The sequence below is a fragment of the Schistocerca gregaria genome, chromosome 2, assembly GCF_023897955.1.
Source record: "Schistocerca gregaria isolate iqSchGreg1 chromosome 2, iqSchGreg1.2, whole genome shotgun sequence".
NCBI lineage: Eukaryota > Metazoa > Arthropoda > Insecta > Orthoptera > Acrididae > Schistocerca > Schistocerca gregaria.
The window spans coordinates 713,527,333-713,553,766 of record NC_064921.1 but is presented as its reverse complement, the minus strand read 5'-3'; the positions used below and the strand labels follow the sequence as shown (position 1 = coordinate 713,553,766).

The window sequence follows — 26,434 nt, the reverse complement described above, 5'->3', positions numbered from 1 at the left end:
GACAATTCAGGACTAAATATTGAAAGCCACCATCGCAAAGACAATTTGTTATTAACTGGTACAATTGTGTACAAAAACAAACATAATGTCTTATGGGATAACAGCAATCAGTGATTTTATAATGTTACTTAAAAACCGTCTTGATTGCAAATTATTTTTTATTCATATGACCAGTTTCGGTTCATTCAGAACCATCTTCAGATCTGTAAAAATAATGATACTAATTTACTATTTCACGGAAGCAAATCTTTTTCATCCTATCTAATCAACATCAAATGTGCCAGAGCGTACCTGATATTTCAGTTACAGGAGTAACCCGTCGAAATCCAGCAATTTTCACATGCTACGTCACATAAAATTGGTTGGCAGAGTGCATGTCATTTATATTAATTATAACACTATTACAGACAGGTGGCATCTGGTACATTTGTTACATTCCATTTGCACATACTGTATTCAGTAGATATTTTTTAAATTAAAAATACTTAATTAAAATATGTAGATGTCAAGCTTAAAATCTGTACTTGTCAGCATTAAAAAACAGTACAATTATCATTTTTATACGATCTAAAAACATAGGGCGATTTATATATCTATGGTGATGGTGTGAACTTGTTTTCCTCTACGGTCTGCTTCCGTAGTTCCCGCCATTTCGGTGTTGTGCCGCGGTCCACTCAGTCGTCTGATGTCTATCGCCGCAGGCAAGAGAGCCACAGGAGGGCATCTACATATTTTAATTAAGTATTTTTAATTAAAAAAAAGATCTACTGAATACAGTATGTGCAAATGGAATGTAACAAATGTACCACACGCCACCTGTCGGTAATAGTGTTATAATTAATATAAATGACATGCACTCTGCTAACCGATTCTATGTGACGTAGCATGTGAAAATTGCTGGATTTCGACGGGTTACTCCTGTAACTGAAATATCAGGTATGCTCTGGTACATTTGATGTTGATTAGATAGGATGAAAAAGTTTTAACTTCCGTGAAATAGTAAATTAGTATCATTATTTTTACAGCTCTGAAGATGGTTTTGAATGAACCAAAACCGGTCATATGAATAAAAAAAATTTGCAATCAAGCCAGTTTTTAAGTAACATTGTACAATTGTTTCATCAAAACTGGCTGCATCTGACACAGTAATTGAACAAATTTGCCAGTCTTGTATTTGAAGTCCATCTAGATAAATGAAATGTGCCAGCTTAGAACTGAATATGCCCAGTGTAACACTGTCAAAAGGTATTATGGAAATGCCTGTCATTCAAATCCTACAAACTGGAGCAGTTTTAAGCTTTAAGAGAAAGTGGCAAAGAAAATGAGCTGAGTTTTGTGTAGAAATGTTTAACAAAATGCAGACTGAAGATGGGTTTCTTAATAAATTTGTGTTTAATAATGAAACCATTTTCCATACCTGTGGTAAAGAGAATCAGCTTAATGCTCAGATATATGAGTTGTGCAGAAACCATGTCAAACAATCAAACAGGTATGGGTCTCACCTAAGGTAAATGTTCTTACATTGTAAGCTTTAACAAGATTTACAGTTTTTTTTCTTTCTCCCCAGAGTCAACTGTAACTGGTGCATCATAACTGGAAAGGCTTCAGCATTATCTAATACCTCTATTACAACATGACATAAGGTAAATGTTCTTACATTGTAAGCTTTAACAAGATTTACAGTATTTTTTATTTCTTCTCCAGAGTCAACGGTAACTGGTGCATCATAACTGGAAATGCTTCAACATTATCTAATACCTCTATTACAACATGACATGAGCACAGAATTTATTTACTAACAAGCTGGTGTGCCACGACTTATCATCGTGAAGATATGATACACGAGTTGGGATGGAAGTCATTACAGCATAGACGTTTATCGTCGCGGCGAGACCTTTTTACGAAATTTCAGTCACCAACTTTCTCTTCCGAATGCGAAAATATTTTGTTGAGCCCAACCTACATAGGTAGGAATGATCATCAATATAAAATAAGAGAAATCAGAGCTCAAACAGAAAGGTTTAGGTGTTCGTTTTTCCCGCTCGCTGTTCGGGAGTGGAATAGTAGAGAGATAGTATGATTGTGGTTCGATGAACCCTCTGCCAAGCACTTAAATGTGAATTGCAGAGTAGTCATGTAGAAGTCATTGTGTATCTCCATAGGAATACGCTGAACTGGACTCGACATGATGGAATAATATCCTGACCACAATAATCAACTGATATAATCCCACTGGACTTCTGCATATGATGTTATTTTAAAGATAAAGTGTTTGACTGTCCACTTCTGGGAAACATTAACAAGCTGCGACAACAGATAACACAAGCACTTGCCACCATACGTCAGACCTGCTTCGTAGTATCTGGAGGTAAACTGATTACAAATGGGACATTTGCCATATTACAGAATAGCCATATTGAATATTTGTAAATAACATTTGAAGATATCCTCCATGCAGTGCTGTATTGAGGATTTCTGTCAGTTTACATCTACATCTACGTCTACATCCATACTCCACAAGCCACCTGACGGTGTGTGGCGGAGGGTACCCTGAGTATCTCTATCGGTTCTCCCTTCTATTCCAGTCTCATATTGTACGTGGAAAGAAGAATTGTCGGTATGCTTCTGTGTGGGCTCTAATCTCTCTGATTTTATCCTCATGGTCTCTCCGCGAGATATACGTAGGAGGGAGCAATATACTGCTTGACTCTTTGGTGAAGGTATGTTCTCGAAACTTTAACAAAAGCCCGTACCGAGCTACTGAGCGTCTCTCCTGCACAGTCTTCCACTGGAGTTTATCTATCATCTCCGTAACGCTTTCGCGATTACTAAATGATCCTGTAATGAAGCGCGCTGCTCTCCGTTGGATCTTCTCTATCTCTTCTATCAACCCTATCTGGTGCGGATCCCACACTGCTAAGCAGTATTCAAGCAGTGGGCGAACAAGCATACTGTAATCTACTTCCTTTGTTTTTGGATTGCATTTCCTTAGGATTCTTCCAATGAATCTCAATCTGGCATCTGCTTTACCGATGGATCAACTTTATATGATCATTCCATTTTAAAACACTCCTAATGCGTACTCCCAGATAATTTATGGAATTAACTGCTTCCAGTTGCTGACCTGCTATTTTGTAGATAAATGATAAGGGACCTATCTTTCTATGTATTCGCATGGCATTACACTTGTCTACATTGAGATTCAATTGCCATTCCGTGCACCATGCGTCAATTCGCTGCAGATCCTTCTGCATTTCAGTACAATTTTCCATTGTTGCAACCTCTCAATACACCACAGCATCATCTGCAAAAAGCCTCAGTGGACTACCGATGTCATCCACCTGGTCATTTATGTATATTGTGAATAGCAACGGTCCTATGACACTCCCCTGCGGCACACCTGAAATCACTCTTACTTCGGAAGACTTCTCTCCATTGAGAATGACATGCTGCGTTCTGTTATCTAGGAACTCCTCAATCCAATCACACAATTGATCTGACAGTCTGTATGCTCTTTCTTTGTTCATTAAACAACTGTGGGGAACTGTGACAAATGCCTTGCGTCTTTTTCGAAACCCATGCTGATTCCTACAGAGTAGATTTCTAGTCTCCTGAAAAGACATTATACTCTAACATAATATGTGTTCCAAAATTCTACAACTGATCGACGTTAGAGATATAGGTCTATAGTTCTGCACATCTGTTTGACGTCCCTTCTTGAAAACGGGGATGACCTGTGCCCTTTTCCAATCCTTTGAAACGCTTCGCTCTTCTAGAGACCTACGGTACACCGCTGCAAGAAGGGGGGCAAGTTCCTTCGCGTACTCTGTGTAAAATCGAACTGGTATCCCATCAGGACCAGCGGCCTTTAATCTTTTGAGCAATTTTAATTGTTTCTCTATCCCTCTGTCATCTATTTCGATATCTACCATTTTGTCAACTGTGCGACAATCTAGAGAAGGAAGTTCAGTGCAGTCTTCCTCTGTGAAACAGCTTTGGAAGAAGACATTTAGTATTTCGGCCTTTAGTCTGTCATCCTCTGTTTCAGTACCATTTTGGTCACAGAGTATCTGGACATTTTGTTTTGATCCACCTACCGCTTTGACATAGGACCAAAATTTCTTAGGATTTTCTGCCAAGTCACTACATAGAACTTTAGTTTCGAATTCATTGAAAGCCTCTCGCATAGCCCTCCTCACACTACATTTCGCTTCGCGTAATTTTTGTTTGTCTGCAAGGCTTTGGCTATGTTTATGTTTGCTGTGAAGTTCCCTTTGCTTCCGCTGCAGTTTTCTAACTCAGTTGTTGTACCACGGTGGCTCTTTCCCATCTCTTACGATCTTGCTTGGCACATACTCATCTAACGCATATTGTACGATGGTTTTGAACTTTGTCCACTGACCCTCAACACTATCTGTACTTGAGACAAAACTTTTGTGTTGAGCCGTCAGGTACTCTGTAATCTGCTTTTTGTCACTTTTGCTAAACAGAAAAATCTTCCTACCTTTTTTAATATTTCTATTTACGGCTGAAATCATTGATGCAGTAACCGCTTTATGATCGCTGATTCCCTGTTCTGCATTAACTGAATCAAATAGTTCGGGTCTGTTTGTCACCAGAAGGTCTAATATGTTATCGCCATGAGTTGGTTCTCTGTTTAACTGCTCAAGGTAGTTTTCAGATAAAGCACTTAAAAATATTTCACTGGATTCTTTGTCCCTGCCACCCGTTATGAACGTTTGAGTCTCCCAGTCTATATCCGGCAAATTAAAATCTCCACCCAGAACTATAACATGGTGGGGAAATCTACTCAAAATATTTTCCAAATTATTCTTCAGGTGCTGAGCCACAACAGCTGCTGAGCCCGGGGGTCTATAGAGACATCCAATTACCATGTCTGAGCCTGCTTTAACCGTGACCTTCACCCAAATCATTTCACAATTCGAATCTCCGTCAATTTCCTTCGATACTATTGCACTTCTTATCGCTATAAACACATCTCCCCCTTCACTGTCCAGCCTGTCTCTGCGGTATACATTCCAATCTGAGTTTAGGATTTCATTACTGTTTACATGTGGTTTCTAGTACTATATGGGCGTTGTGACTGTTTATTAATGAGAGCAGTTCTGGGACCTTTCTATAGACGCTCCTGCAGTTTACTGTTAGCACATTAATATTGTTATTCCCTGTTGCATTTTGCCTATATTGCTTGTGTCTGTGTATGTGCGGATGGATATGTGTGTGTGTGTGTGTGTGTGTGAGTGTACACCTGTCCTTTTTTTCCCCTAAGGGAAGTCTTTCCGCTCCCGGGATTGGAATGACTCCTTACCCTCTCCCTTAAAACCCACACCCTTTCATTTTTCCCTCTCCTTCCTTCCTTCCTGACGAAGCAACTGCCAGTTGCGAAAGCTTGTAATTCTGTGTGTGTGTTTGTGTGTTTTGTTCATGTGCCTGTCTGCCGGCGCTTTCCCGCTTGGTAAGTCTTGGAATCTTTATTTTTAATATATATATATAAATTCCCCTGCGATCTTCCCAAGGCCTATGATTAAGCAGATCATAAATTTCTACGACAGATAATAGAATGATATGGCATTAAAGGCATTCTTCTTTGCACAATTGAAGCCATACCTTAACAAAGGAAAACAGAGTGTCACATTAGCAAATGATACTGCAGGAATAAGATTATATTCCCAGTGGGAGAGTATTTAGTGTGATATCCCACAAGATAGATGCTTGGCACAATCTCCTTCTTGCCCAACATAAATAATTTACTGAGGAGATTGGACAACTCTTAAAAACTGTTATGTCTGCCAATGGCAAGTACACTTATAAAGGCCTCAAACATATCAACATCAAATGCAGTCAGGAGAATAATAGAAAATTTTTACAACTGTTTCACAGCAAGTGGCTTATGCACTGATCTTACAAAAACGTATATTATGATGCAGTACCAAATACATAAAATGATTTAAAGATTCCAGAAGCAGGGCTCATTGGGCACACACTGGATGAGGAGACATTTGGGAAAACTGCTAGGTATCCAAATGAACAATAAACTTAGGTGGCACCAGCATTTATAGAAACCGTCAGTTTCACCTCCTAAGGTCAATAACGTATGTATTCTGCAGAAGCATGCTGTGAGAATATTGTGCAAAAAAAGAATACTGAGCTAACCTGATAACTGAAGATTTTGCAGAAGGTTCTTCGGGGACTTAGGGACTCTTACACTTGCATGCCAATATGTACATACTACCCAATTGTATTAAAATTTGTGGTTAGAAACAGGAATGAAGTTAGTATGAACTACACAATTTGCATCCACAGTCTTCTCCTAATACCTAGCATTTATCCCATCTATTATGGGTCTGCTTTTTGAGGATTTGCAAAATTTTATTTTATTTTTTAAACTATCTGTCTGGAAGCCCTTCCTGACACCACAATAAAGATAACCTAAGGGAGGGAAGCTGTGAGCACCATCTGTCTGGGAATCATGTAAACTTTGTTTTGTGTGTTATTGTATTTTAATTGTTTGTGTATTGTATTCTTTGATGCAGAAGTTTGGAATCAGCTCAGCATTTGCCTAAATGAGCATAGCAATCATCCTAAATGCCACACTCAGGGTGTCCTATGTATCAGGCTACAGTCATCAATCTGCCAAGAGCATCTGATCCCTATTCCCATCATTAGCATTGCTAGGGTAGTTTTAGTCCAAAAACTTTTTTTCCCCTCCAGATAGTAAGTCATATTTACCAGCCTTGGCAGAAAATATTCCCATCTTTCTAGAGTTATAGTTAACATGTTACACCTCTCTACCACTACATATGCCCCCCCCCCCCCCCCCCCCCCCCCCCGGAGGTTAAATGTCACCAGGACTGATACCAATCCACCTAGGAATCCCAAAAACTATGGATTAGATTAAAATTCACATCCCCACCTCATTCCTAATAGTGCTAGCAGTGTCTTACCACAATAATTTATTTTCCCACATAGTAAGTCTACCTGTATGATGATAGTTGAAATAGCTCCAGCTGTTCCAGAGCTATGCTGGAAAACACTTATAAATATAATGAGAGGGATACCATAATGCCATATATGAACTGCAAACTTGAGCTTACGCACCACTGAGAGCAACACACTGGAAAGGGCAAATATTTTTTTCTGTTTCCATTTTCATGTCCTAAGTTTTGATTAATCAGGACAAAGTAAACAAGTGAAATGCTGAATCAATTGCTTCATTAGAATAACTGAAATGACTTCTGAACCAAAAGGAAATTTTTTGCAAGGCTCATGGAAATTGTCACACACTACAGGATTACAAAAATATATTATTCAGTTTTGACAAAATTACCAACTACTATGATTCATTGCTTCGTACACTACATTAGCTTCATCGCATCACATGTTTAACCCAAAAATAGCAAAATGATGTTAAATCAGTATCACAGTATTTGAATACACTACTTACCAGCAAGATTTGGCGCAATATCTACCACATTAGCCATTGCACCAGCATAAGATGCTGTAATAAGGGTAACAGCAAGAAACCAAGCAATCAGCACCAATACTATCTCACAGCCTAAGTATCCAATTGCAAGGACAAGTAGTCCTGGAATTATCTGAGCTAAAAGAGAAAAAGAATAACTTTGTAGTAACAAAAATATTTAACAATGGCTGCAGAACATTACATGTAAACCTCTATAATTTTCTTCTATGCTATGCAAATGTTCAGTCACTTCTGAAGTATGGAGTCATTTTGTGGGAGCTTCTCCAAACAACATTAAGCTATTTAGAATGCAATATATGATATCTTAGTATTTATAAAGCAGTATGCGAATGAAAATCCTGCACTCTTCCTCGCAAGTGGTACAAAAACAAACTCTCCTAAATGAAGTTGTGCAACTCTGATTATTTTCTAGGTATCTTTTTTATCTCCAAACAACATGAACTCAGTAAACAGCATTGCAGGATACAGAGTTGCATTGGAGGCATATCTGACTGACTATTGCTTCTATAGCCTGATACAGTCTTTTGCTAGATAATGCATTGAAACCATAGTAGTAGTGTAAACTCTGAACTAATAACAATGACAATTTACCAATAACCAATACCATAACCATGATGATATTTTATAGTGATAGAAACAGTGTTGGGTTAAATGGTATCCAATGTCTTACCATACATTCTATGTACCCATAAGACCTCATGGACTAATAAATAAAAATATATAAATGTACAACATGTATTGTTTGTGATTTTAAATAAATATGTATAGAAATCTGATTCACCTGCATACTTATGAACTGACTTGCCCTATGCTTTACCCATAAGCTGCTTTTGTAGACAGCAGAAATAATAAAGTCCAATAGAATACTTGTGTGCACATATCCATATTTCATAACAAATAATATTGTTTGTTCTATTTGGTGCTGTAACTGCAGGACTTGTTAAAACTGATGTTATGAATGCATCACAATTTCTAAGTAATATGAGTGCTGGTGAGACCATCCTGAAGTCACAACACATGACTGTATTATTGTATATTTTGTCATATTTAAATAGCTTCACAATATTGCTATAAATGTATCACTGTATAAATTACATAATTTGCTTCAATAACTATTCTAATTTCTGCATACAACAGCAATTTACAACTTATATATACATTCACTGTTTTATTCAGTTATGGCAAGAAGTAACAATACTCACACATGGCAGTGAAAAGCTTCCGAACATTTGTCAAAGAAAGAATCTTCCGAGTAACCAAAACATCAGCAAAATAACAGAAAAATACTGACGAGACATAACTGCAGAGGAAGGGTGCGCCAGAGAGCAAACCATTCTGAAAAAATTAGATTGAAAGAAAAACAATGAAAACCTGTTTCTTTAAACGACTGATGGTATATTATTATAAGGGCTATACAGTGAAACCATAATATCTGTATTTTTACTGTGGTAGTTACATGCCAGTAATACTATCTTTTAATTAATCTTAATGTAGCATAAGTGAAAGTTTTCACTGATAGAACATCTGCTTCATTAGGCATGAATTGCTTCACTAAGTCTGAGTGGTTCCATTATACAAGATCTGTGGTAATATTGATCACTGTAATACAAAGTAATATATAACTATTAAGACAAGTGATAAAGTCAAAGTGCTTGGTATTACACTTAAATCAAGTTTAATACTTGAATTATCATATGATGTGACGTGCCTTGATGACCATGCACCATGACTGTCTGGTCTGATATCTTAATGTTTAAAGGGAGTTTTATTTTTGGAGTAAAGGATGCAGGCAGGTAAAAGTGTGAAATACTGTGAAATGTGATACCAGTGTGACTAAACAGAAAAAAGCATACATATGATATACATTTAGGCTAAGAGGCACATCTAAATTCGGCTTATACTATGATAAATGGAAATTTTGGTTAGGTAAGCTCATGAGAACAAATAATGTTAATGTACGAAAAGAAGAAGTGCTTTCTTCCAAGTGCATATAACATAAAATTTTCAATGATGGGAATTAAGAAGAGCTATAATATCCAAAAGATGGTTGATAAAAATTTTGACAGCTTTCTTGTTTGTTCCTTAGTAGACAAATCTGGGAAATTTCAAGTCTCCTTTCTCATGAGTGTGTTTATACGATAAAATCTACTTTACCACTACAGGCAAAATGTCATTATGACTATCACCAATCAGCCAAAGACTGAATCCTTCTTGGATAGCACTATACTGTGATTAAAATAACTTTGTAACTGAGATGTCTGAAGTGGATTGTAGATGCCAGTCATCAGCCAATTATACATTTTCTTTCTTGCTTGTGATCACTTGCTGTGTATTTAATAAGTACACACAGAGCCTTGTCAGGAGTGGCTGGTAGCACACTGCACTTACATTTGGAAAGACTGTGGTACAAATTACTGTCCATCCATCAAGATTCAGATTTTCTGCGGTCTCTTCATCACTTATGGTAATTACCAGAATGTTGCTTTGTATAAAACATTGTCTTGTTCCTTACCAAAGCTGAGTTTGTGCTCTGTGCCTAATGATCTAATCATTATTTGGACACAACACGATCATTTTTCCATCCTCGTTCTTAAGAATGTGATGTTGTCAGAAGGCCGGCCGGTGTGGCCGTGCGGTTCTAGGCGCTACAGTCTGGAACCGAGTGACTGCTACAGTCGCACGTACGAATCCTGCCTCGGGCATGGATGTGTGTGATGTCCTAGGGTTAGTTAGGTTTCATTAGTTCTAAGTTTTAGGCGACTGATGACCTGAGAAGTTAAGTCGCATAGTGCTCAGAGCCATTTGAACCATTTTTTGTTGTCAGAACCATTGCCCATCAGCCTAGCAGCACCATAAACTATAGATTTGATGTTAGTATTGGTCATTTTTTTGGCATGTCACCATTCCCCCCCCCCCCCCCCCCCCCCCCACCCTACTCAGTCCCTGACAGCACTATGGTAGCATAATTCACACACCCTCCTTTTCCCTCCCAGTGTTTCCCAAATAGTTAATCACATTTGTACACAGTTTGGTTGAAATTGCTCCATTGGTTCCAATGTTAAGTGCACATGCCACCAGTTACTGTCCCTCATCTCCACAGATAGGACAAAAGTGTCTCACCCCAAGTCAACTGTTTCCTGGCACTAAGACATTTGTACATAGTTTGGTCCAAATTACTCATGACTTATCTCTCACTCGCTCTCATGCACACACACATATTTTTAGTGTATATAGATTGCTGAAGGTGATCTGTTTGTAAAACTGTGAAATCCCAATCTGCAAGTAACTATTGTACTTAACAACAGAAACAAATTGAAATTTGCACCAGATTTCATGCTTCTATTATTTTCAGTCTCATGAGAGTGGTATAAAGATTCAAAGAGTGGAATAAGTTACTAAATCATCGGTGTACTATATTACTTGCATACAGCAATACAATATATAGGCTCATAACTTGTAATTTTCATGAATAATGAAATATCCTTGTCTCAGTCTCAGGTAATCTGCTGTCCTCACACCCTCCACCAAACAGTTTCCCTTTCCTTCATTCATGACTGGGTACATTACCAGAAATTACCACTAACTATTTTATAAAACACTGTACTATCTTTTGATCACCTTTTGTATGCTGAAACCTAAAACAGTCTTCATATAGAGTGGTCCTGGAATAATGAATGTGTAATGAACCCATATGCGTCCGAATGTTGTAATTCCTATAGACCATGCTGGTAATGATGTGAAAATTGCTTTCCATGGTACTGGTAAGCCCTGAAACAGATAAATCAAGCACCACAGGAAAGGAGAAATAAAAGTAATTTCAAATTAAAAAAAACAACAACAACAAAATGGATTAACTTTAAACTAAGAAGAATGTAATTAAACTAAAAAACATAAAATAAAACATTAAACAGGGAAAGGAGAAAAAATAGTAGGAGGAAGGAGACAGGAAAAGTTCATCATTAGAACAAAACGGTCACTATAGAATTATAGTTATTATGGTTAATGATTTATAATTTTTGTGCAATTAATGGGAGTGGACAAAACAAAACACACACACAAAGAGAATATATTAATTCAGTTAACATTTAATCATGCAAGCAAAAGCAATGACTAAAGTTCAAAGCACATTAGTGTATAATATTTATCCACTGAATTGTCATTCATAAAATCTATAGACAAAGACTCTTACATCCAAACAAATGTGGCACACTGGAAATATAAAACTGGACACAAGACTTTTCAGTATATTAAAAAGGTGTAGCTATGAGTTTCAATTTTAGTTTAAAGTCTGGTCTAGGATGTGGTCTTAAGCTGCCATGAAAATGAGATGAGGATTAAGATTACCAACGTGTATTTAAACACTATATATTTATAAATCCTTTTCTTCCATCATGTTTCTAATGACTTTATCAATCTCATATGGTAATGTTAAAGAATGTGTTTATTTTCATTATTAACTGTCTGTGTTTCTGATTCATCTCTTGAAATTTACATACATGTACATACATCTTCAAATGCTTGTACAGTTTTCTCTTTGTTGTTAATGTACTGTTTACCCATCATCATAAATTATAATTGTTGTTAATAGGCATGTAAACAACTCTTCCTCCCACTCCACTACTTTTCTTCCCTCATCCACTTCACCCTGACCTGCAGTGCAAACACAATGTGATCAGCAGTGATCATGCAGCCATGCAGATATATGTGTATTTGTACTCTATAGCTCTGAAGGAAGACTTGTGTCGAAGCTAGAAACAATTTTACTCCAGATTATATTTGTATTGGTGAATCAGTGCCTAAACTATTTGGCGAGTTGTTACCTTTACACCTCCCTCCTTCCATCTGCATCAATACAGAAAATTTTTCTTATCCCTAGCCATATCCTAGTCCCACATACTGTTCCTGCATTGTTGCTTGGCTCATGGAATCCCCCCTAATGGCCTTACCATCAAATTACCCATCTCTGGCTGCCACCCCTCCTTCCACAATGACCTTCACCTGTTCAGATTCCACCAATCCTTAGACCTCACCGACATAGTCCTGCAAAACCATATCAGCCAAGCCCAAACCTCCTTGCAGTACCTTTTCTCCAACTGCAAAATTCTCCTGCTATGCAATCCCAAATTCCTAGAACCCATAACAACCACTGAAACTCTTCAGGAACATGAGCAACATGCACAAAACCACCTCAAAAAGCTCTCCATCCTGCTCACTTCCTAATTGCACCTTGGAGCACCACTGCTCACTATCTTAACAACAACCTCCAAACCTCCCCCAGATCCCCTCAGAGCTGACAAACCCTGTCTCGCAGACCTACTTCACTTACCCCACCCTCCAAAACTCCTTCCCACCACCACACACAATCCAGAACCTAAACAAACCTGCAACACAGTCATGAACCTTTCGTCCAGAAGCCTTAGTCACACCGAAATATTACTCCTTTCCAAAGGCCTCACCTTTTGCCCCACTCCCAAATTCAATCATGCAGGACTTGTTGAAGACCTTCTCTTGGTCCTCTACAGTGGAAACACTTTCTCCACCAACCCTAACAATCAGACTCAACCAAAGACCAATATTTAACTTTGCCTAACTCAGTTCACTCCTCCATCCAACTGTGATCCATCCCCACTGTTAACTTTGCAGAATTTCTTAACCTCAAACCTTGCCTCACAATCATTCCACAAATCCCTCAACATGCAAACTGACCTTACATCTGCAGAAAGAACTGCAGTCCACCATCTAAAAACTGATACTGACCTTATAATCCTACCTGCGGACAAAGGCTCCACCACTGTTGTTTTGAACCACAAGGATTACCTGGTGGAAGGACTCTGCCAGCTGTCAGATACCTCCACATACAAACCTTGCCACAGTGACCTCATTCAAGTAATCCAGCAGGATCTCCAGTCACTACTCAAATCCTTGGGCCCATCCCAGAACCTCTCCTCTAAGTCCACCTCTCTACTCACCCCTACCACTCCCACACTCCTACCTTCTACATGCTTCCTAAAGTCCATAAACCTAACCATCCAGGATGCCCCATGGTTGCTGGTTACTGTGCCACCACTGAGAGAATCTCAGCTCTCATAGACCAACACCTTCAACTTATTACTCAGAACCTACCCTCCCATATAAAAGATACCAACCATTTCCTTCACTGACTCTCCACAGTTCCCATCCCTTCACCACATGGTGCCCTGCTCGTCACTACTGATGCCACCTCCCTGTACACTAGCATTCCTAATGCACATGGCCTTACCACTACTGAACACCACCTTTCCCAACTCCCGACAGATTCCAAACCAGCAAACCCAATCCTAGTCACCATGGCCAACTACATCCTCTGCCAAAAATTACTTCTCCTTTGAAGGCACTACCTACAAACAAATCAGGGGTATGGCTATGGGCACCCAAATGACACCATCCTATGTCAACCTATTCATGGTCCATCTAGAGGAATCCTTCCTAAAAACCCAGAATCCTAAACTCCTCACCTGGTTCAGATTCATTGATGACATCTTTGCTATCTGGGTTGAAAGTGAGGACACCCTATCCACATTCCTCCAGAACCTCAACAACTTCTCCCCCATTTGCTTCACCTGGTCCTACTCAACCCAACAAACCACCTTCTTAGATGTTAACCTCCACCTCAAAAATGGCTACATCAGTACCTCCATCCATACTAAACCTACTAACCATCAGCAATATCTTCACTTCGACAGCTGCCACCAATTCTATAAAAGAAGTCCCTTCTGTACAGCCTAGCCACCTGTAGTCATCGCATCTGCAGTGATGAGCAGTCCCTCCCAAAATATACCGAGGGTCTCACTGAAGCCTTCACTTACCATAATTATCCTCCTAACTTCATACAAAAACAAATCTCCCGTGCCTTATCTTTACAGTCTCCCAACTACCAAAGTCAAATCACCCAGCCACAGAGGAGCTTTCCCCTCATAACTCAGTACCATCCAGGACTGGAGCAACTGAATTAGATTCTCTTCCAGGGTTCTGATTATCTCTCGTTATGACTTGACATGAGAAATGTCCTGCCAGTTATCACGACCCTTCACACAGTAGTATTCTGCCATCCACCGAACCTACACAATATACTCCTCCATCCTTACACAAACCCTGCTCCCAATCCCTTACCTCATGGTTCATACCCCTGTAATAGACTTAGATGCAAGACCTGTCCCATACATCCTCCTACCACATCCCCCTCCAATCCAGTCACTAATGTCAGCTACCACATCAAAGACAGGGCTACCTGTGAAACCAGTCAGGTGATCTACAAGATAAGCTGCAACCACTGTGTTGCATTGTATGTAGGCAGGACAATCAACAAGCTGTCTGTCCACATGAATGGCCACCGACAAAATGTGGGCAAGAAACAAGTGGACCACCCTGTTGCTGAACATGCTGCTAAACATAATATCTAATTTCAATGATTGCTTCACAGCCTGTGCTGTATGGATCCTTCCTACCAACACCAGTTTTTATTAATTCCGCAGGTGGGAACTTTCCCTGTAATACATCCTACATTCCCGTAACCCTCCTGGCTTCAATGTTTGCTAGTCACTATCCTCACCCATCCAGCCCCTTCCGTGTTCCCATTCCAGCACTACACAGCTGTCATTCCACTAACACACCCAGTCTTTTTATTTCTCTCCTTTTCCGCTACTTCCCCCTCCCTCCACCTCTCCCCTGCCCTTCATTTAACCTGCAGCACTTCACTGTCCACTGTCCCCACTATACTATCCCTGCCCCTCCCAACCTCAGCCTCCTCCTTACCCCCACCCAGTCGCCACTCCCATCAGGTGCTACTACTCTTTTTCTTAAATATGCACTCTCACACTCAAGTAAGCACATAGAAATGCAAATGCATAATGACTGTCTATGCTGAGTGTGGTAGCTGAGAGGATGTAATGTTCATGTGATAAGGAGGGACAGGAGAGACTTGATAGAGGAGGAGACAAATGACTCTCAGTAGAAATAGCAAAAGGAGTACTGAATAGGTAATTCAGAAAACTGAATGTGGGGACGGGGGGGGGGGGGGGGGGGGGGGGAGTATAAAACATGAATGTATGTTCAAGATATAGACAGGGAGGCGTGGTGTGGAAAATGACAACAGAGGAAAAGTGAGGGTAATGGAGTGGCGTTATGATCAACTGAAGTTTCCTGTCAGATCACCAAAGTTAGCACTAAGATGGCTGATCGTCCAGGTCTGCCAAGTGCTGTTGGCAGGTGGGATGCACTTCGCCCTTGTGAAGCCAGTTGAGGAGCTCCTTGACTGAGAAGTAGTGGCTTCAGTCATGAAAGCTGACAACACCCAGTACAGTGGTGTGCCAGCCACATGCCCATCTGTATCTGCATCAAATGACACCAACTGGCTGAGGACCACATGGTGGGAGGTCAGTACCACTTGGCTTTTCAATTCCTGCTTGGATGGTTTTTCTGTTTGAGATACCAACACATTTAACTACATGTTAGAGCACAGACCTTACCTATGTAGTTAATGGGAGCAGGTGCTGGAAGTAGAGGGTGGAGAGAGATCCACATGGTAAGGGTGCTAAAGCAACTATTGCAACATTTGTATTGTGTTGTAGCAATGCGTCTGTATGGGTCATGCAAGGGAGTAAATAACTAGTTAATTATCATCTCTATGAAGAATGTTGTTCAGTAATCGCAGCAAAGCTGATGACTTATATAATATGGTTACTTTTACACGTCACAGCATTTTATAGGTCATGAAATGCATATGATTGGATTACAGTTGGAGGTTGTGGGTGGGTATACAAAACTACAACTCAGGATGACGAGGATTAGATTTCAGGTACAATATCCCTTACCTCATGGCATGAGATGAGGTAGCCAAGACCTGATGAAAGACTTTATTGTGTTGTTCTATGCTGAGTGACATTAAATGATAACAGGAGTACTGGTCAGAGACTGCTTTACAGTGCTTCACTGGTGTCACAGGAAGGGATGGCAAAGAAAGTCTATTTCTGGAGAAGCTGGGCAGGCTATTGTCTGCCTGGAAATGCTGTAGCAAGGTTACCTGCATGTTTGTCTAACTCCTGCTTCCCAATTCAGATGTACCCACAATTAGCAGGACTTTATAAAACAGACTTTTTGATGAAGAATAGGTGACACCTCTCGAAATGGAGCTACTGTTTGCTGTTGGAATATTTGAAGTGGCAGAGGTTTTTGTGATGCCATCTGAGAGCCTGAGATCAACATCCAGTAAGGTAACTCAATGAGCTGATAGAAATCTAGAGAATCAGATTTGGGAGTACATGTTGAGGTTCTGAAGTACAGAAGACGTCATCAATGAATCTAAACTAGATAAGGAATTTCAGGCATTGAGTGGATAGGAAGTATTCCTCTAGATGACCCAGAAACAAGTTTGCACATGATGATAACATGTGGGTACTGATGACAGTTCCACCTTATTTTTTGTAAATCTTGGCTTCAAAGAAGAAATAATTATGGGTCTGGATGTGGTTGGCCAAAATGACTAGGAAGGAGATGGTGGGTTTGGTAACAGACACTAAGAAATTTGGTGTTTCATGGCTGCAAGACATGAGGTGGTTGGTGTAAATAAATGTTGGATTCACAGTGACTCACTAAGAATCTGCTGGTAAGGAGATAGTAAATATTTATAATTTAGCAGTTCAGCATATTTTCAACTTGTATCTATTATTGTTTGCTTGAATCTTTCACCTGCTCTTTAATGACTGCCTCATTTCATTTGAGATCTTCTATTCTTTTGCTGCCCCTCTCTATTTTCTTTTTTTTCTTTTTTGTGCGTCTACTACATCTTTTGCTGTTTGTGTGGCTATCATGTTAAATAGTTGCCACTTTCATCTATGCCTGCGAAATTTTCATTTGCTAAAATGATGAACTAGTTGCTCGATTCAGTCTGGTACTTCTTTCTACTCTTAAATTTCATAATCTACATTTTTGCCTTTCTGTTTAATGAGTTTGTTTCTTTCTACTTCCATATATTTAATCTACATCTTACATGTCTATGATCACTTTAAATTCTTATGTTGTTATTTTTTAAGGGGGAAAATATTAAGAAATATTTTTCTGTATGAATGGAGGTTTAGTTGTAAGGAACATTGTTTTCTACAGGAAGGTGAAAACCTTGAAGATCTATTTTAGAAAGAAGGTAAGGTGCCAAATGCAAGAACTATATGTCAGTCTGAGTTGAAAACAATAATATCTTCACATAAATCCTTTGATTAATTTAACACACGCTATAAGAAAACATATAAAATATACTATAAAAATTTAAAAAGTATTTTCATAAATTATATCTGTTTGATTACATAACAGTCTCTAAAATTTATCTCAGATGCACATTATTGTATATTATTTGTACACTCATTATTTGCACAATGCTCACCTTGTCACCTACAACTGTATTTCCAACATTGGACTCTATGTAACGTTTTTCTGAGGAAGTAATGCGTGGATGCTTTGCAGGAGTATCAAAAGCAAGCAGCCACCAGAGTATACACCACAGAGCCCCAATAGTTCCAGTTGTGTAAAACACTGCTCTCCATCCAAAGTGGGCAATGATGAATCCGCATAGGGGATATGTTAATCCAATGCCAAAGCTGAACCCTGGTGATAATAACAAATCTGAAATTATTTATTATCTCTTATAAGGAAATAACTTAGCATAAATGAATTTTATATTTATTTTCAAAAATATAATTCTCAGTTTATTTCACAATTTACCAATGAAATATTAATCAAGTTAGCAATATTATTACTGGGATAATATATTAACTGCAATGGTATGTGTTTAATATGTAAAGCTGACAAAGTAAGTATGTTATCAAGCATCTATAGATCTCCTATATGTGTCCCATTGAGTAATATTAAAATAATAACCTTGGAAAGAAGACATGAAGCGACTCCTCTCAACAGCAGGTATCCAGTGGCCTACAATGGCATACATAGCTGGCCATGTTAGCCCCTGGGGGTGCGTCAAAAACATAAAATGAGATCACCAAACATAATTATAATGTCAGAAAAAATCATAACTGAGTCTGTCAAATAAAATTTGAGCTGAAATTAAGAAGCAATAAAATCTGTAAAGGCAAAGAGTCAAACAGCATAAATCTGAAACCAAATGCACGCATCATTTGATATGGCACAAAAGCACAAACTGAATGCCTCTTTCTTTTTCAAGAAATTCACAATTTTCTAGGAAATCATGACTTATACTGATTTTCTGGGAAGTGTGAGAATTTTTTAGCAACCACAATGGAAGCAATATTGATTTGAATGATGTCACTGGATGAAACAATTTTTACTTCTAAGCAGTTTTTCTTTTTTTATTGTTACTATCAGGCTGCAGCACAAAATACAAATATGCAAAGCACAGCTGAATCAAAAGAATTTATTTCTGGATGTACATCTGTTGACAGCTCATGAGTTAGATTTATAGCAGAACTGACCAATTTTACAGACAGACAGATTTGTGTCAGCCAATGTTCTTTCAGAGATCTCTGCAAGCCCCTCTTGATTCTATAAAGGTGAGTGAATATGTATAATGCCTATGAGTAATGAAAGATTGAATAACTGAATCATCCATTACTTTAATATCAAATTATTGTGCAACAAACACTTAATTTTCCCCATCAAGAAAATAATTAAGTTACTAATCTTTATGAGCAAATTGGGTACTGTTCAGTAGCACATGCATGTGAATCTTTATTTTAGTAACAGGTAATGAGAGTTTTTATTTCAAACTCAAGAGAAAAATGTACACACAGACAACAGACAAGTGCATCACTAGAAGGGAGAGATTTAAGTAGGAGAGAAATAAGTAAATAGAGCTGAAAAAAATCTAGAAGTTTAGGCAAATTTTGTAGTTGAGGCATAAACTGATGCAGTTTTGAAGCAGGAAAGACAGTGGAATGAGAAGATAGTTGGAAAAGATGAGAGAGAAAGGGAGAGGGGGAGAGAGGGGGGCAGAGAGAGAGAGAGAGAGAGAGAGAGAGAGAGAGAGAGAGAGAGAGAGAGAGAGAGAGAGGGGGAGAGAGAGAGAGAGAGAGAGAGAGAGAGAGAGAGATGTGGAGATGATAAGAATGACTGGTGGGTGGGGAAGATACTGCCATGTTTCATGTAACCAAACAAAAAACTCAAGTCAAGATCTAATGGTTTGTGAGGCCAGTATGTATGCTTAATTCCTAAATCCATATTTACAAACTTGGGCATCTGAAACATGGATATGGAGGAGTCCTGCAGTACATTAGTTGCGACTGAGCTACTATAAGCAACCTATTTATCAGTTTTTCTGTACTTGAATACTGTTTGTAGCTAACGGTTGCAACATTTAAGGAAAAGATTTAATAAACACTGTATCTCTAATGACTAAGCTGCAAACTATGTAGAACAGAAACTAAAGATTTATCAAGCACATCAATGTAAGCTTGTAATATGAAAAAATACAAGTTATTGAAGTTAAAATCTTCGTGGAGGAAGTGACTGATGCTCAAGGCAAATAGGAGCAAGTATGGTTAAGATAAGAAGCATATTATTTTTGTTAGTATGGATAGAGGAATGGTCTTGGTAACAAATTAACAGAATATGGATCTTCTCATTATTAACATTATAAACAATGTTGATTATGAACCTGAATGTTATTCAAGTACCTGGGTCATAATAACTGTTTTTATAGGATGAATAGAGGAGAGACAAACACTGGTGGGATTGAGAGACACTACATAATAGACTTTATATAACAGTTTAACGCAATTTTGGGTGATTCTGGGGTGTAAAGCTACATGAGGATTTGTGGCTATGGGGTCCATTTATTTAAATTTTTATAACTCCTAGTATTTTTAGGGAATTAGTTTCATATTTGATACTACTGAGAAATAATAATGTCACTTTGATACACGTAAATTTCATGACCAGTTCATTGAACTGCATAAAGTGCTAAGTTTTTAAAACATTTCTCCTCTAACAAACAAAACATTTATTCATACCACTTATAATTTACCACTGTACCTTCAAATATGGAAGGCTTTATCCCATACACCACAAAGGCATGTAAAACAGGCTTCAAATGTAAATGACCAGTAGTTAAGCTTATCACTTGGGGAACTTACATAACACAGATGGGAAATTTGGATGTATTAATTTGGCAACAGTGCAAGTGTGCTTCAACTTCATACATGTTACACTGTGTCTTTCTCTTACCATTAAAAGTGGCTTCTTCCACCTTCCACACAAATAAAACAAATCCTAATCCCCAATAAATCTTATAGAAAGGGAGGTGTGGGATTTTATGGGTTAGAAAGTACAATGAAGAAAATGAGCTCAGAATTCATTATAGAAAGTGATAAAACTGTAACCACTTACTATTCAGGTATCATGGGCTTGCAATGGTTGATCTATCTAACAATCTACCAGCACCCATAATGCTGCAAAATGGTGCATGGAAGAATATGTGGCTATATTCAAGACTGCCAGCCAGGACACACCAGTTTGGAAGCTTGTTCAAAGTTTGAATACACCTGTGTCACTACCGGAAGAGGAGCCACAAACTTTCTGTGTATGTCATATGATGTGACTGAACAGAAGTCTTCTGAGGTGACATCGTAAGCAAGTTAGATTCTTTTCAGTATCTTTCAGTAAAACACAACTGATCTGTCGTCATCAATGGACACACAAAATACAACATACATAGTAATTATGCTGACACACAGAAGATTTGAAACACAATCACCTAACAAAGAACTTGACAACAGCTAATGAATCTATTTCATGAAATGAAGTTATGAATACATATCTTAGTCATTCCACTGCTACATCCAAAACCCTGTCCCTGTTAAACTGACCATTCACTTCACAATTGGCCACTAAAATTGCTTGACAATGAAGAGGAGCAAACACTGAAATTTTACTTGCTGTGTGCATACAGTAGTTGGGGAGGGTCACTGATTAAATTTATGTATCATTTTGGGGAAGGAAGTGAAATTTAGCAAACAGAGCTCCCACCTCTGGCAGCAACAATGGCTCTAATCCTGCGGCTGGGCTCCAAGTCAAAACTGATTGAGGACGATAGACATGGGTATGCCATTCATTGCTTTTTCAACTCTGTGCTAGACTGCATCAATCATAGTGGTTCGTAAGTGGTGGTGTGCCAGTCTAATGGAAACACGTGACTGAAGGCTTTGAATGGGTGAGAGATCTGGAGAACTTGCTGGCCAGACTAGACAGTCTGTTCTGAGATAGGTCCAGACAGTACGAGTAACATGGAATTTTGTTTTATCGTGTTGAAACGTAGCATCATGGAGATTTCAAAGATACAGCACAGCCATTGACCTTAATACATCTGAAATTACTAGCTATGAAAAATCAGAGTGATTGTGTTGTGTACCTAACGGCTGTCCATACCATCACACTAGGTGTTGGACCCATATGAAAATGAAAAATGCAATCATGTCCTCCTTTTAGCTTCCACACTCGGGTAAGAACATCATAATGCTGTACGCAGATCTGGAACCCAGATGAAAAGATTGTGCCACTATTGTGCTCAGTGGTGTTGTTTTGGCAAACCATTGAATTCTTTTCTCTGGTGTTGTGCCAAGAGGAGCCACAACAATGGTCTCTGTGCTGACAGTACACGGTAGTTTGCTGCTTATGGTCTAGTGGTTAGTGTTGCTGTCTCTGGATCGCAGGGTCCTGGGTTCAATTCCTGGCCAGGTCAAGGATTTTCTACACCCCGGGACTGGGAGTTGGTGTTGTCCTCATCATTCGGGAAAATGGCGAGACTGGACAGTGAAAAGATTGGGAATTTGTACAGGTGCTGACAACCATGCTGTTGGGTGCCCCACAAACCAAAATCAGCATCATAATCAGTACACAGTACTCCATATGTCATCAAATGGTTTATATAAATACTTGTTTGTAGCATAAAAAGTCAATTTGCTGACTCAGGATACAAGCTGTGGCATCCAAGCAAACAATATGAAGTGTGGCAATTAAATAACTGGAATGGTGCTGTTACAAGCATAAAAGCCAGCACACCACAACAAGTTAGAACATGTTGTGTCGGTTGGTGCCTCCCCCATACTGAGCTCATGGACATGGTTACATACTGCTCAGTCGTATTGTAGCAATCATCCGTTAAAGTCTTTGTGCTAGCATCTTGGCAGGAAAAACAAAGTGTTTGAATGGAGCAATGAATTAACCTCAAGTTTTTCATGGAACTGGGGAAATCTGCTGCAGGAGTTCATACCACATTAAAGGAAGTGGAACAGAAGAGAATATTTTTTGAGTGGTTCAAAGAGATTGAGGAGGGATGTGAAACAACTGAAGATGATCCTCACCCTGGACGATGCTCAACATAAAACATGGCTAGTAACATTGAGAAAATTGGTAAATTGGCCTGTAAAAATCACTGTCTGAGTGATTGGGCTCTTGCTACAATCTCAAGAAGTAACAGAAAGTTTAGTAAGATTTTGCATGAATCATGCAGTATCCACAAAGCTTGCACAAAAATGGTGCCAAAACTTCTCACTCCAGAACAAAAGAAATCAAGAACGAATATGTTGTCTGCCTTTTTTAAACAACATTGATAATGATCCAGAATTTTTAGTCAATCTTCTTTTTTTTATGCTTACAATCCTGATACAAAGTGGCATTCAATGCACTGGGAGAATCCAACTTCACCATGGTAAAAAAAAGAGCAAATCAAATTTCAAAGTTATGATTCTCTCTCTCTCTCTCTCTCTCTCTCTCTCTCTCTCTCTCTCTCTCTCTCTGTGTGTGTGTGTGTGTGTGTGTGTGTGTGTGTGTGTGTGTGTGTGTGTGCGCGCGCGCGCGCGCGCGCGCGCGCAACTGTGAAAATATCAATATTCAGTGAGTCCCCAAAGGTGAGAAGGTCAATCAACATTATTAAACCAAGGTTGTGACTCCCCTTTGGGGGTGAGTGAGAAACAGAGACCCAATTTGTGGAACAGCAAGTCCTGGATAATTCACCAAGACAATGTGCAGCCCATTCCACCTTGTCTGTAAAGGCGATGTTTCCAAATACGGCATCACTATGTTGGACCACCCACTGTATTTCTCCACATGGCCCTCTGTGACTTTTGTTTATTTACTAATGTGAAACCGGCACATAAGGGGACAAGGTTTGACAGTGTGGGAATGGTGAAAGCAAAAGTGACAGAGGTTTTCAACAAGCTGACAGAAGCAATTCCAGCAATGCTTTGAAAAATGGAAAATTTGCATGGAGCATTGTAAGGATTGCAAGGAGAGTAAATTAAAGGTAATGAGCTTTGTAATGTGATTGTTGATCCATAAAATGTTCTGTAGTACCAGTCTCATTATTTAATTGTCACATCTCTTATGTCTGACTTCTTGAGCACTAACTGCATGAGGGCATTCAGATTCTGCACGACACTGAATATGGTCCTCCTCACCATTATTCGATATTTGCACAGTAGTCATGGAATCCCGACCATTTTTAGCAGCAACATTGCGGAACAACAAACTGCAGTTACAATAAATCACAGTCCTGCCATTGTTGTGTTTCAACACTTGCTGATAGAAGTTTCTCCCTCTTCCAAGAGGAATAACATAACAAACAACCAAGATTCAAAAATGATTTCTAAATGAGAAACCCACTGTATAATCTTTCACTGTACTATACAGAATGTTCACAATGATACTGCTACCAAGTTATGTGACTGTACATGATAATCACATGTCCAAGCAAGCTGTACACTTCATGATAATCTGATGTTAGTTGCAGACTGCCTTCAGTGTACCGCAATTTTATTGGCCAGCAGTGTAATTATATTACTGAGCATTCTGTGTCATATAATTTAGCCTCTGTTTTAGCCAAGCCATATCCACTAATTACAGTATGTCTCTGTTTCAATTGTTATCAGAGGTCCATCTTGGATAAGTGATTTCTCTCTTTTCTTGTTTTGCAACTATATTACATGTTTAAATGTGTGCCTCCACAAAGAGCATTTGGATAATGTTAATCATTAACATGAGACTAAAAAAGACCATGTGATGTCAGTATGGGATCACATTATCTGGTTTGACACAAAAGAACATTAAACTTTACCTCAAATTTTGATTTAAAAAAATGCAGCCCTAGTAGAAGTATGCTATAGTTTGCCATGATTGTGCAACGATTTTCCTTGTATTATAGATTTCATGCAATTTATTCTTTGCACAAAAATTTATTGGCAACATATTAATATAGCTCAAGCTACAGGGATTATAAATACAGGACAGGCATGTTGTCTAAGAGTTTCTTTTCATCATGGAATTATCTTTAATATTACATCACTACAGTGATGGATAAATGCACATGGAAGGCTACAGGGGTGAAAAACATTATCCAAAATGCATTATCTAGTGTCTTACTAGTAAAGGTCTTTATGTGAGAGTCTGGTCTGTTAATACTGCTTCAACAATAACTGCAAAAATCAGAAAATATGTTGAATCAAACCCTTCTTTCACCATATTTTGGTGACTGTGGTGCAGTAGGAGAACAGTCATCAACATGGTATATGATGGAAACTGCTTCTTTCCTTGTCACTGTTGTTGAAATATACTGAAGACTGATACTGCCACCAGCTGTTGCACGTGCATGTACTGTAAGGGTTAGCTTCACTGACTGGCATGCTGTGCATCACAATTTCAAACTCAACCATCAGCAATCATTTGTTATTTAGTATTTATCATTTCTGGATGGTTCTTAAAATAGCTTATGTTTTTTATAAATATGCAGCAGCATTCTGCAATGATCGATGTTCATATAAATGGCTGCATACACTGTCTACGTTCTGTGTTCTGGCTGTACATGCTTTCGGTTCTGACTGTTGTACTTCAGTGACAACCCTGCCTTTGGATTTGGACTTGATTATGGTTTTCACGTGACATTGTTTGGTGAAGACATGGATATTTCAAAACATCTACCTCACTGATGTTCCAATTAGGCAACATAAAAGCTATCACCTACACAGACAGGAACTGGAATACAAACAGTACACAGTTCCTTAGATCTGTGTATTTTAGAGGCACATGGATTGCAAAATAGCAGGAAAACATCTGCACATCAGACATCTATTAGTGCATTATAGAGACACTTATCAGAACCCAATGAAATAGTTGAAAGGATTTGACTGAGATGCCAAACACAACAGATGGGACGATATGATGTGTTTGGCAAAATTATACTTTTACTTGGATGACATAGCTCAGCAACAGTACGAGAACAATGAACAGAAGCTCAACAGCTGGGACAAATGCCAGGCTGAACTGAAGAAAACATTTAGAGACAATCAACAACAAGTTCGTTTAGCAGAACAACAACTGAAGAACAGAGCCCACCATCATAGTGAAATGACACAGTCATACATTGTGAATCTGAATATGACAAAAGCTGACAAAATCTCACATTTGATAAAAGTTGTCACAGAATAAAGGTACCAAGCTCTTCTGGTAAACAATGTCACAACTACAGAATTTATCAAGTTATGCCAGTGCACCGAGGAAATGCAACAGAAAAAAATCTGATAAAAGAGGTATGATCGACTTTCAAATGTGGCTCCTGTGGCAGTTGGTGGAAGACCACCATGGCCTCACCACTCTTCTACACCACACTGTAAGAGAAGAGACAGCATTTTATGGCAGCCAGAACTGTCAGCTGGAGTACACAAGAGCAAGCGGCCATGAATGGTAACCCATACATCAGGAGGTAATAGATAATACTGAAGGAGTATTGGTATTTAGCACTAATCTCCAGCGCCATCCAAACATGCCAGGATGAGTGAACTCTGCCAACCTGGACTTATGGTGCCACTGTCAAACAACAATCCAGCATCCAACCAACACAGGTACAACCAACTCCTCCACTAAGTAAAATGCCCCATAAAA

General features: G+C 38.8%; 1 protein-coding gene across 4 annotated transcripts in view; it reads right to left on the bottom strand.

The window, feature by feature from the left end:
* Window positions 1-26,434, bottom strand: part of LOC126334835 (sialin-like) — a 400,692-nt gene that overhangs the window by 13,054 nt on the left and 361,204 nt on the right. For 3 of the 4 annotated variants that reach the window (XM_049997494.1, XM_049997495.1, XM_049997498.1), the window contains 5 exons: window positions 18,410-18,494; window positions 17,916-18,136; window positions 11,123-11,272; window positions 8,707-8,839; window positions 7,466-7,621 (listed from right to left, as the gene is read on the bottom strand). In XM_049997494.1, coding sequence (XP_049853451.1) covers window positions 7,466-7,621; window positions 8,707-8,839; window positions 11,123-11,272; window positions 17,916-18,136; window positions 18,410-18,494 — 745 coding nt within the window. The remainder of the gene's footprint in view (window positions 1-7,465; window positions 7,622-8,706; window positions 8,840-11,122; window positions 11,273-17,915; window positions 18,137-18,409; window positions 18,495-26,434) is intronic. The other variant, XM_049997496.1, reaches the window with a different exon arrangement.